This window comes from Osmia lignaria, chromosome 14 (assembly GCF_051020975.1).
Source record: "Osmia lignaria lignaria isolate PbOS001 chromosome 14, iyOsmLign1, whole genome shotgun sequence".
NCBI classification, from domain to species: domain Eukaryota; kingdom Metazoa; phylum Arthropoda; class Insecta; order Hymenoptera; family Megachilidae; genus Osmia; species Osmia lignaria.
The window spans coordinates 3532925-3545391 of record NC_135045.1 but is presented as its reverse complement, the minus strand read 5'-3'; the positions used below and the strand labels follow the sequence as shown (position 1 = coordinate 3545391).

Here is a 12467-nt window from a genome sequence, read left to right as displayed (position 1 = left end):
TACCGAAGGTGGCAATTAACTATTAATAAATAATGATATATTTTATTTATTTCTGTTTTAATAAAATTATATTTTATGGTACTAAAATCTACCTCTATTGTATATGAATTAAATATAAAAACTTCTATAAAATCTATGACACATCTAAATGCTTCCAATTAAGACATTTTGATATATACAACTGCCATACCTGATCAATATATAGATGTTATTTTTATGTAATTAATATATGTATATGTATATTATATTCTACAATGTAACTGATAAAGAAATTTGAATAAATCATTAAATTTCATTAAAATAATTAACGTATTAATTTGTGCAGTACCGAGCATCGTAGACCCCCCTTCCTCGAATTCATCCACCACTTGTGTAGAAATATTTAAAGAGAGAAATTTGAAAATTGAAAATTGATCTGTATTCCACTTTTAAAATATTAAAACGCCCCGCTAATCTTCCGGTAAATCTACTGTACCGACAGAATCCAAAAGGATCTACCGTCACTGACAAGGTATGATATAGATGAATCACCTTTGGGAATTATACATTTTCGTATCACATTCTACTGTACCAACACCACAATGAACTATCATAAGGTGATTGATCTATCTTTACTTTTTCTGTGGTACCGGTAAGGAAATGCTACACTGCTTGTTCTTAACCGTTCCGAATATTTAATTTAAAAAATTTACGATTTTTTGTCAGGTATTGAAAGAAACCTGACAAAATTTGCTATTCTTTTAATGTGATTTTCTATTTGAATAGTCAAAATTCATTGTCAAAAAAATGGGAACTGTTCATGCAAAGGTATAAGCTTATTCTTAGAAAATTAGAGAATAACCTAAAATTAAAGTCATTAATTTGCAGCATGAAGTAATTTCTAATAATAATTTATTAAACCTCGATGTTTTATTCAGATATTATATTATACTTTATATTAAGCTTGTGTTTTTCTTAATTTTATAGAATGTTATTTCACATTTATGATATTTTTCCATTTGTTTTAAGTAAAAAATTTCTCATCAATGTCTTGCATATTTTTTTTTAGGAATCAATGATGTCTGGAAATATGAATGAAACTTCAAATGAAAATAATCCTGTAAGTAATGATATTCAATTAACTTTTTCAATGCAAAACATTTTTACATTTCTTATCAATTTGAAGATTTAAAATAACTTGAAAATTTTTATTTTCAGTCAGCAAGTTTTCGTAAAAACAAGAATTTATTTGATACAACAAAGGAAAAACATATTGATCTTCATTCTTTGAAAGTATATTTACTACTTTATATATTGATACTTTGATTTGTGTATGAATTATAAATTAAATATTAATATTTTTCAACTAGGTAAGAGTTGACAGAATACATATAGATGGGCTTATGAGAACAAAGGATGATATAATACAATCACAAGTGACAGAACTTTTTAAAGCTCAGGATTTTTATGATGTTATTTTACGTGCCTCCAAAGTTAGAGAAAAACTAGGGACCTTAGGATGTTTCAAGAATATTGGAATTTACATTGACACCAGTCAAGGTCCTGATGCTACCCCAGAAGGCGTTGAAGTGGGTCTATATAATTACACACTAATTCAACAGACAATAAGTAATTTCTCAGATTTAATTACTTTCAGTTCATTGATAAATCGTTTGTTTAGAAATTAGCATTTATTCCTGAAAGAAATCTTAAAGTATACTCTGTTTCAGGTCACCTTTTCCGTACGCGAAATGAGACGCTTAACGGGTGAAATTAGCACGATGATTGGGAACAATGAAGGTTCTGTTGTTATTCAAGCAAAGGCACCAAACTTATTTGGAAGAGGTGAACGTTTGCAAATGGAATATTCTTATGGTTCAAAAAGTTCAACCAATATACGTGTATCTGTTGTTAAACCATTTGTAAACAGTTGGCTTCATACAGTGTATGCAAGACTGTTTTCATTTTAATATCAAAATTAATATTGGTTGATCATGTAACTAAACATATTTACTTTTTGATTACAGATTAACTGGTAGTGTATTTAACTCGTCAAATAGATTCCCATGGTCTGGTTTTAATCAACACGATAAAGGCTTTTTATTAGACCTTGCATTCAATCCAGATGGTGCAGGTATACTAAAGCACAATTTACAATATGAAGCTGCTTACAGAGAAATCGCTTCTTCCAAACAAACATCGTTTCGTGTACGAGAACAGTGCGGTCCAAATTTAAAATCCGCATTGCGACATATTTGCTCCATCGATAAAAGAGACTCATTAATATTCCCTACCTCGGGAAGTCTTGTACAGTTTTCAACAGAAGTAGCTGGTCTTGGCGGAGATATCGGATTTGTTAAAAATGAACTTACCGTGCAAACTAACTGGACACCACACGAATGTCTTGCAAGTATCTTTCAATTTACAATTAACTGAGTTAATTTCTGTACAATTTGTAATTATAGAAATTTTGCTATTAGACGTTTCAACTAGGCCTTCAATCTGGATTACTTAGAGGAGTCAATAATGAAATGAAGATAAATATTGCCGATCAATTCTTTTTGGGTGGACCATTGAATCTTAGAGGATTTGAAATGAGAGGTTGTGGACCACGAGACGATGGTTATTCAATAGGAGGCGATGCATATTGGGCAGCTGCACTTCACTTATACACACCACTGCCATTTAGGCCCGGTCGTAATGGATTTGGTGACTTGTTCAAATTGCATGGTTTTATCAACGGTGGAAACGTGTCGAATTTCACATTCAAGTTTGGTATGAAACTTTTCAAATTTGAATTTCCTTGTTGTTTGACTTGTACACGAGATTCGATGAAATTTGCTTATTTTCAGATAATAATTACAAAGACAACATGAAAATTTTTACGGAAAATGTTCGTTGTTCAGCGGGTGGAGGTATCGCGATGAAACTTGGGGATATAGCAAGAGTTGAATTGAACTTTATTATGCCATTGTTGTTTCTTAGAAGCGACGTATTACAACAATTTCAGTTTGGTATTGGGTTGCAGTACTTGTAAACGATTCTTATTTCCGGATAGTAAATTGTATATGTTCTATTATTTTTTATGTATTGTACGCATTTAATGTAAAATAAATTACGATTATAAATTTATTACATCTATGAAAATACATTATAGCATCATAAATAGTTAAAAGAAAGTATTTTTAATAAAAGCTAATAGAAATCATGAATGTATTTGGGTTTTGTATTCGTGTTATCTGTTGGGTATAAAAACTTGTTGCTAATTAAAATTGTTTATATAAAATGAATGCAAGTCGTTTATAATTTGCATCAGATGCAAAAGTGAAAGGATTGTCATAAACAAGGCAGAGATTTCATCAGTTAAAGTATGAATCAGTTCATTAGATTGTTGTATTATTGAAAAATTACATAATTTTATTATTCATATATGTATGGCCTTGAACATTCAATTATGATTTTCTTTCTTAAAACTGTGTTCAATGTTTTACGAAAAACAAAATATATGAAAGGTGATTCATTTCTACGTAAATAATATCATCTTTCTATTTTAAGTTCTACAAAAAAACAATTAAATTTACGTTTTAGTTAACCGTATATGCAAATTGTATTTACTGCAGCGCCTCTAGAGTTATGAGTTACAAATATTCTGAACATCAACTAGTTGAAAATGGCCGCTTAACAGTTTTCGTCAAAATGTGTGATACGATAACGTGTGAATTTACAATGGAATCTTACGAAATTATTGAAAAGTCGAAGGAAATTATTGTGCCTGAAGTAATTAAATTGATCGAAAATCCTTTGTTTAAAGGTGGAAATTGTGATACAGCGAGAAAACAATTGTCATATTGTAAGGAAAAATTCCTACGTGATTGTAGTTGTCACAGTTGTGGAGGCTATCTTTGTTGTATGTATGCAGAACAAATTATCAGTTCGACTTTTATTATAAAACGATAGCGATTATAACGACGATTCGAATATCATAAATATTATTTCATACTAGTTTTGTTATTTTATGACTCAAATGTTAACTAGTCACTCTCTGGAATGTACGCGATAAATCCATGATTATTCACATTATTGTTGCAAACGTTGTATCGATTTATAAGTATATTACAAAATTAATGTACATTCCTATAGTGTCTGTTTATTATCGATATAAATATTTTTACGTTACTTATTAAGAAATAAATTATTGATGTATTTCAAACGTTTCATTTTTTGTTCACAGCTAAACAAAGAACATTTATGAAAAATAAAATTGGTTGTAGAGGAATACCAGTTTGTTGAGTAAGGTATATAAATGAAAATATGTGGCCTATTAGGGCTATAGATTGGTTTTTTAAATTCATTGTTTGTTGTTTAACAATGATTCTTGTTCCCTTGTAAGAGATTTCAATTTAATGAAAAATTTATTTGAAAAAATAACAATAGAGAAGATGTATTCAATGAACGATACGTTAAATGATAAAAGAAACATGTCGAATCCAAAGAAAGAAAACATGTTCTACAGTGTCTTGAATGTTTTCAATGTTTTGTGGGAACAAGTCTCCAAAGTTCCTGCATCATTTATAACAAACATTAATTATCCATTATCCGTAACAGTTGTGCACAATGAAGGTATTATTTCGCCTGAATTTTATAAAAATTTGACAACTAAAAAGGAACTACTAAATAATGATAATGTATACATTCATAATGCCCAAGTAAAAGAATCTTTAAACATTATTGAAAGTATTCATCATGATGTATGCGACGAACAGAAGTCTTACGTAGATAGAATTTTTAATGAAAATGCGAAAGATAGTATAAGATTCAGTTATAAGTGCACTGATAATGAAAATAAGGACGCGAGAAAATTTGATGAAAAAAAATCAATCATGAAGGAGAATGTTATATATGATACACCTAGATCTAATTACCTACTATCATTTGAAAATTCAGATAAAGTAGGAAAAGAGGAATTATTTGAATGTATTTATCCGAATACAGATATACATAAAATGTATGACAAGGGTAATGATTATAATTGCGAAAATATGTACGATACAAGTATTGCTAACAATGAACAGTTTTCTGATTATGTTAGTAACGATATGGATGATAGTACATTCACAACTGTAGAAGCTAATTTCTCACCATCTAGTTCTAATATTGAAAAAATACAGTCAATTCCACAATCAACAACAACAACAACGTCAAATATAATAACAAATATGTGGCAAAAAGTTTTCGGTAGTGTAACAGGTCGATTTTGTAGAATAGATCCAGATGAGTCTGATCTGTTAACGAAACGATCATGTTCGCCGAAGCAAAAAAGAAAATTAAATACCATAGCAAAAGGCAGAGGTAGGGGCCGAGCTAAATCACAGCTTAGACGTTCTGGAGTAAGCCAAACACGACATAGAAAGGAGCGTACTAAACATGATCTCAAACTAGATATACAAAATGATTTAAAAAATTGGGAAGAACTTGAAACGTATGATACAGTAGAAGACTGTTTCAATTTAGATGAAGATACAGTGGATGGATTAGCACCTACACAGTATATTATAAAAGAAACAATTAATCCGGCAACTTATACGTTTGCTGATGTACAACCTAAAAAACTTCAAAAACCAAAAACTCATAGACACGTTGATCAAAGATCTAAATTTTCTACAAAAATAAGAAGTATACACGAGTGCAAAAAAGACACTGGTACCTTTGATCAGGATTTTATTAGGAACGATTACAATTTTCAAAAAAATACTTTTCGGCCACGTTTAATATCAGAAAGTTCTATAGATTCAGAGGACAGTTACTGCATAGTCTTTGAAACTGGTTCTGAAACTTATGAAAGTGATAGCGAGGATACCGAGGACAGCGAAGATGAAGATAAAAAATCTATTATTTCCGCTCAAAAAGTAATGATCTGTTTTTAGAACTGTTTACCATAATTTCGATTTGATAAATAATTAAAATTTTATTATAGGTTAAATTTAATTTAAATCCAGTTGTTCACGTAATGGTACAGTGGGATTATGCGTATCGCGCGGCTCGTAAAGGTCCTTGGGAGGAGATGGCTAGAGATAGAGAGCGGTTCAGAGGTCGTATTAATTGTATAGAACGTGTTCTTAATCCTGTTTTAACTGTTCAACACAGGACTCACATTTGGCAAGAACGATTCCAACATATTGAATAAAATTCAATTATTCATAATTTCAAGGTAACACTGTATAGGATAGGAGGAGAAGTGATGTATTATCATAGAAGAAAATATGCATAATAAGTCTTCCAGATTGACAAACTAGGCTGTGAATAAATAGTGTAGAGCATTTTGCTTTAAATACAATATTGTTTATAGTAGTTCAACTAAACTTTTTCAACTTATCCTTTAATATTGATTTATACCACATATTTGTTTTCATTAAAAATTTATGAAAGGATAAACTTTAGATTTCTTAATCTTGGCTAGTCTATTATTTATAAGTATATTTGGAAGTACTAAGGATTATAAATTCTGTGGATTGTGTTAGGTGATATATACGATTTTAAAATACCAAAGTATTATTTACGATTGTATTAAACACGATTATATGAACAGTGACAATGTTTATAATGTTTTATCGAGAAAAAAAAAGAAATTGAGAATTTCATGTTGTATCACCTAACTTGGTTCAAAGTTGTACATACAAAAATATTTATGAAATAATAAATATTTAAGTTATTTGGGTAAGAAAATTACTTACTGATACTTTTCAGAAATGTTCTCTTTGAAAGAGATGTACACATGTAAGATCAGTTTAAATAATTTTTAACCTAAGATACCATATACATATATATGTATGTAAATAATGCATGTATATATACTTTCAGTTAAATTATTCCAACTTACATACAATATAAATTATAGGCAAGTTATTTGAATAAAACACTAGTCATTAAATGTATACCCTACAAATCTTCTTTGTTAGATTAAAAAGTTTTACTGGAAGGCATTCATTATTCATATTTCTCTTTTAGGATATATGTCATTATCTCTTCTCCTACATACCTAACATTTTGTAATAATACCAAAATCTTTCTACCGTGTTTTCGATAACACAATTATGAAACATATGCATTTTTTTAAATACACGAATGTAGATTGTTCTATTGAAATTAAACGCGTTTATGTCAAATCTATTAATACAAATAATAGATATTTGATTTTGTATAATGTAATAAAATTCTTTACATCGATATTGTAAAGTGCACGGTATGATTCGCATTAAAAACTGGAGATTGTAATAAACATTGCACGTTAGAATTTTATGTAAAAATATTAACATGTATTGAAACATGTATTTATATTGTATAAAAATATTCAGTATGCTATTTTATCTTTTCTTTGAAAGATTTCTTATTGTAAAACCTGATTTGATAATTGGGACAATTATAAAATATGAATATTATGTTAGCACTTAAATGAGTTAATATATTTTTATGTTATGTAAATGTTACGTTGAGAGGTAGGACTGTATAATATTAGAAATTGGTACTCAGTTCGAGATTTATTGTCCTAATAAATAATAGGTTTTAACCCAAGTGTTTGTAGTTACCTAACAATATTTCAGTTCATAAGTTAGCTATTCTTATTTCCAATACATACACTGCTGCTCATAAGTCACCGGACCCTCTTTAAAATAGAAAATTCTTTTTAAAATTGGACCAAATTTAGTGTATTAATTTTTATAGCTCTCAAAAAATCTCAAGTTATTAGGTCCAATTTTAAAAAGAATATTCTGTTTTAAAGAGTGTCCGGTGACTCGTGGACAGCAGTGTATGTATAATAAACACGTTAGAATTAGATTACCATTCGAGCTTGTATGTATTTAATTTGTATCGTTAAGAAAAACTAGGATTAACATTTACACGCTGGAAACAAGAATAACGTGGTAACATGTATTTAGGATGTAAAATAAAATATGTATATATTCTATAAAACAAACGCATTTGTCTTCTTTTTATTGGATTATAAAATGTCCCCCTGTTTTAATCAGTGTTAAATGGTTATTAGGTAAAAGTAACTTTCACTAGAAACATTATATGATTAAAAAGTGATCAATTTCTAATTGATATTTCATGTTTTCTATTAATTTAGAATTCTCTATCAAACTATAACACTTTTCAGAGGAAATACTTCACTAGAAGTATTCTTTGTGTGTGAACTACCAGTTCTGTTTCAATAAACAAAGTAAATGGAAGTAAATCAGAATTTCTTCAATAAAAATAAATGAGAAGTTTTGTAAAGATGTTTGCACAAGAAGACAATGTGGTCATTAACTTTGATCAAACGGTTTAATGTACCATATCTCCATCAGCTATGAAAAAAGAAACCATTGGTATTATTAGAAAGCATCGTGTCTATTCTGTTGAAAGAGATAGCGTTGTGTCGAAAGAGCATATTGTTCTTCAAAATGAATCCTTTGATAGACAATTAAGGGACAGGATCCGTAAATGCAATACTGGCTTTCTGACCACCAATCAAGCACCTAGCAATCATGTAACTTGCCCTTGGCATTATTCAAATTCTGTTATTACTTCATTGTTAGGCACTGTGAAACTTCTCAGGTTACTCGTAACGGGTACAATTAATATCATCGTAATCTCATTCTATAATACTTTCTTGTCATCACCAGCTAATTAGCAACAGTGCCTTAACATGTCGTATTAGTGAGACATGCGTTTGGGCGCGTAATATTACTATTAATATTGTAACAATCAGCAAAGTGGTTTTGCCACAAGTGACATTGAATATTTTTTATTATATACTAACTGATTCATGGAATTACAACATGTCCTTGGCAACAGAAAAAAATAGAACGCAAGTTTTACTCATTATTATCCGTTTCTTTTGACATTGAAGCACGGAAGAACGTTTGTCTGGTGGGAAAGTCAGATTTGTCATTCATTCGGTTTCATGGAAAATCATTTTAACATGTTTTGCACATATTTTTTTAACATATCGTGTTACTAACACGTAATTGTATTCCTGGAAATTGTTTCATTCACAGGGATTTCATTTAGTTAACGCAATGATCTCATAGCAATCAAAAAAGCAATTTCATGAAGTGATAACAAGCATGTAATAAGTTGCAACAATAAATCTAGCCGAGTGTCTCCGGTGAAATGAGTTAACAAGGAGAAGGTGAACCGGAAGAGGATGGGCACAATTTTAACTGGATGGCTGGTGTAACTGAATCGCGACGAAATAGGTTGTCGCAACAGAGACAATGTTGACAAATTAGTAATTACTTAAATGGAGAAACTGCATTCTTAGAATTGCTCTTTACCATCGTGCTAATTAGTAACAAACGATTAATAATATTAGCAATATTTTGATGGAATATTATGGAATAGTATCTTCCGTGCTTAATTTAGACGCTAACGCATATTGACTTTACTTTTTAAATTAGTATTTCAGGTTTGTAACGACACTTACAAAAATACTGTATTTTTTTCTGTCGCGTGAGACGATGTTCATTCAGTTGTTGAAATATTTTCGTTCTTTCAGGTGGATATTAAATAAATATACGCATACTATACAGATGTGTTTACCGTAAAAAGTAAATCTTTGAACAGGGAAAGCATGAGGTTTGATACGGTAAAAAAAATGTTAAATGTAAATCAATTTTTAATCAAAGATATCGTCGCGTTTAAGATTCTAAACGGCTGATTAAAAATGATATTCGTTATTCGAAACGCAATACCGGTTTATATATATATTGAAATGTGCAACGCGTATTAGGAAGGTACCGATGAACGGTGGGACCGATTGCAAAATCAGTTTTCTTGTCGGTGATTTCACGCGGCGCCTTTGTGTCTAGGAACGAATGGAAAAAATCGAAGAAATATAGTCGTGACTATTCAAGGATTATTCCACGCGATCTGCTTTCACCTTTTCACGATCGACGACCACGCGTAGAACGTGTAAAACGAGAAACGCGCGAAATCTCGGACGTCGGGACAAAATTTTTTTGAAGACACACGTCCGGCTAGATAACATCTTGCCGTTGCCCTAGTTTCACAAGTTAAACAGCTATGATAAGATCCGACTGATCTGTAACCAGATATCGTTTAACTGGCACACCGATCTATCACTCGCAAACCAACGCTTTCTGGTGATTAATATCCAATTAAACTGATAGATCAGATTCGTTGCTTAGAAAAATTATTAATTGGTGACTAATTGATAATTAATAATCATTAGTAGTAAGTAAAATTACTACCAATAATTATTAATAATTCAGAATTTATTAAATAGTAATATATGACTTTGATTTCTAAACTATTCAAGTTCTTACGTGGTTCACGGAAACAATAAGAATACGACAGAGTAAAATCGTACACTACATTTATAAGGCACTAAATTCTGCTGATTTCATTTCTCTCAGCTGGAGAACATTCTAGAATAAACTTTCCAATTTTGCAGCGTACCAGTTACTAGTTTACCTAGGAATCCCTCGGATCCACATTGTTATATAATATTGATATAATTATTAATTCAATATTCTACTCTATTCAAACTAATATTTCTCTATATTGTTTCTTTTAATAATTCTACTGTATTAAATTTGTGGTGTAGACCACCAATGACCCCTACAGTAGTCAACATCCTAACAGGTGAAACAGTGTCATTGCTCCCCTGAAACATGACCATTATAATTCTTATAAAAAAAAAAAAAAATTGCGGAAGTCCATGTTCACAGCTCAAACGAACGCAGTGAAATAATTTGTGCGAACAAAAAACAAATATATCTCCGTGCCGGATACGCGGCTAATGCAATTTTTCTTTTTTTACAGAGGCCAGTAACCGGATATCGTTGCATTGTGGGTAACGTTCCGATCTAGTTGAATTGCACCCGCACAGGTGCTCACATACCTGGATGAATTTTTCATTCTGACAACGTTAACGTTAACTAACGTCGTTCCCTGTGTCGGTGAAAGGGAATTTATAGCTGACAACAGATTCTCCGATTTATGTAGAAAATTTAGTCGTATTCCAAACGTTCTTCTTTCTTCGCTTTTTAATTGATTGTCTGAATTAATATTGGTCATCGTATCTCCGTGTGCCTTTCAAAAGATGACTCCACCTTTTCCGAGACCTTTCGTCGATGTTACCAGACAGATAACTGGTTGGAACTTACGTTGAACCTGACATTCCGGATTTACAACCATGCTTGACAACCACGTTGATCGTTATAGCGATTCAGAACATTCGTGCTTTTTTTTCTTTTTATCTAAAAATAAAAAAAAAAGATTATACAATATGTTACAAGACGAACAGGGAAAGCGTTACATGTATTTTTAGAATTTGTTAAAATATTTTAAACAATTTCTTTTTTGCCAATAAAAATTGAACGGATTCGAATAAAAGAACTCCCACTCCGTGGGCCGAAGGTAAACGCTGTGAACAGCGTGAACGTATATAAGTGATGTGAACAGAAAGACTACGGTTCTTTTTGGTTTCTCTGATTTCTAGTAAAATGAGTATCAATAGAAAAGAAATACACTATACGGGAAAAATATTGATAAGAATTTTGTAATACAAATAATTCGATAAATAAGATTAAAAATCTGTTCGATTTCTAAAATTTAAATATATAAAATTTTGAAAATTTATCATTATAATTTGTTCATATAAAAGACTGTAAGAAGCTTAAAATAATAATAAAGTTTTTCAAATTTATAATATTTGTAATTTGAAGTATGATTTTGATTTTTTGTTTTTTACCTTGTCTTCGGTCCGCCCTTTCTTTTCTATTTTGAAAAATTTTCCATTATATGTGTAACACGTCTTGGGCGTTATAAAAAAAAAAAAAAAAAGAAACTTTAAAGATTGAACTCACACGGATTGCAAGGAAAATGTTCACAAGAAAAAAAAATACAATTGCAACGAGGCAAAGAGAAAACAATACATACCAAAAAAGACGTTCGGTAGTGGGGTGGGATTGTCTGCAACGTTGTTATTACACGGAGCTTTATTTAAGGAAGTGCCAGACATCGGGACAGTATATGATAAAACACGTAGAGGTGTCCGTTTCAGAACTCTTCAGGCTACGAGCTGCGAATTGTTCTTCAGTACGGCTACCAACCCACTTTTCAAATTCCTCGACGTCTCGATAACAGTTCTTGTGTTCCAGTAGATGAACGATGAATTTAAAACGCGTCGACAAAAAATACATCAGATCTTCGAAGCCAATGTACAATAACATCCTCTTTTCCTAAAATGAAAGAAAACAAAAATGAATATATCTTCTATTTCCCAAAATCAATAGCCAAATTGTTAAATTAAATATGTATATGATTGAAATTTATAAAAAGGATTTACGTTACAGAGGACACAAATGTAGATTCCTATTTTTCCACCCAGACGACCCCTCGCGTCTGTCGCTTGAAAACACCGGTGTTATTACAACTGTTCGTCGCGGTATATAATTGACGAATCGCGAAAACCGCGATCA

General features: G+C 30.8%; 2 protein-coding genes across 2 annotated transcripts; both read left to right on the top strand.

Moving 5' to 3' along the window:
* Positions 1-618: 618 nt before the first annotated feature.
* On the top strand, positions 619-3146 carry LOC117607395 (sorting and assembly machinery component 50 homolog B). Its single transcript, XM_034331046.2, has 8 exons — positions 619-807; positions 1049-1099; positions 1198-1272; positions 1350-1568; positions 1710-1924; positions 2007-2385; positions 2460-2754; positions 2832-3146. Exons 1-8 carry the CDS (start codon positions 787-789, stop codon positions 3014-3016), a joined length of 1440 nt encoding a protein of 479 aa, XP_034186937.1. The 5' UTR covers positions 619-786; the 3' UTR covers positions 3017-3146.
* A 447-nt stretch (positions 3147-3593) lies between these two features.
* On the top strand, positions 3594-7323 carry PPP1R15 (Protein phosphatase 1 regulatory subunit 15). Its single transcript, XM_034331044.2, has 3 exons — positions 3594-3886; positions 4211-5885; positions 5954-7323. The coding sequence occupies exons 2-3, from the start codon at positions 4383-4385 to the stop codon at positions 6161-6163; spliced, it is 1713 nt and encodes a 570-aa protein (XP_034186935.1). The 5' UTR covers positions 3594-3886; positions 4211-4382; the 3' UTR covers positions 6164-7323.
* Positions 7324-12467: the final 5144 nt, after the last annotated feature.

Excerpts from the sequence above, each read along its gene's own strand:
- LOC117607395 (XM_034331046.2), top strand. The coding sequence starts at position 787 with ATGGGAACTGTTCATGCAAAG. Across the intron at positions 1,273-1,349 it reads TTGATCTTCATTCTTTGAAA|GTAAGAGTTGACAGAATACA; the intron begins GTATATTTACTA and ends TTTTTCAACTAG. Across the intron at positions 2,755-2,831 it reads GAATTTCACATTCAAGTTTG|ATAATAATTACAAAGACAAC; the intron begins GTATGAAACTTT and ends GCTTATTTTCAG.
- PPP1R15 (XM_034331044.2), top strand. The coding sequence starts at position 4,383 with ATGAAAAATTTATTTGAAAAAATAACAATAGAGAAGATGTATTCAATG. Across the intron at positions 5,886-5,953 it reads CTATTATTTCCGCTCAAAAA|GTTAAATTTAATTTAAATCC; the intron begins GTAATGATCTGT and ends ATTTTATTATAG.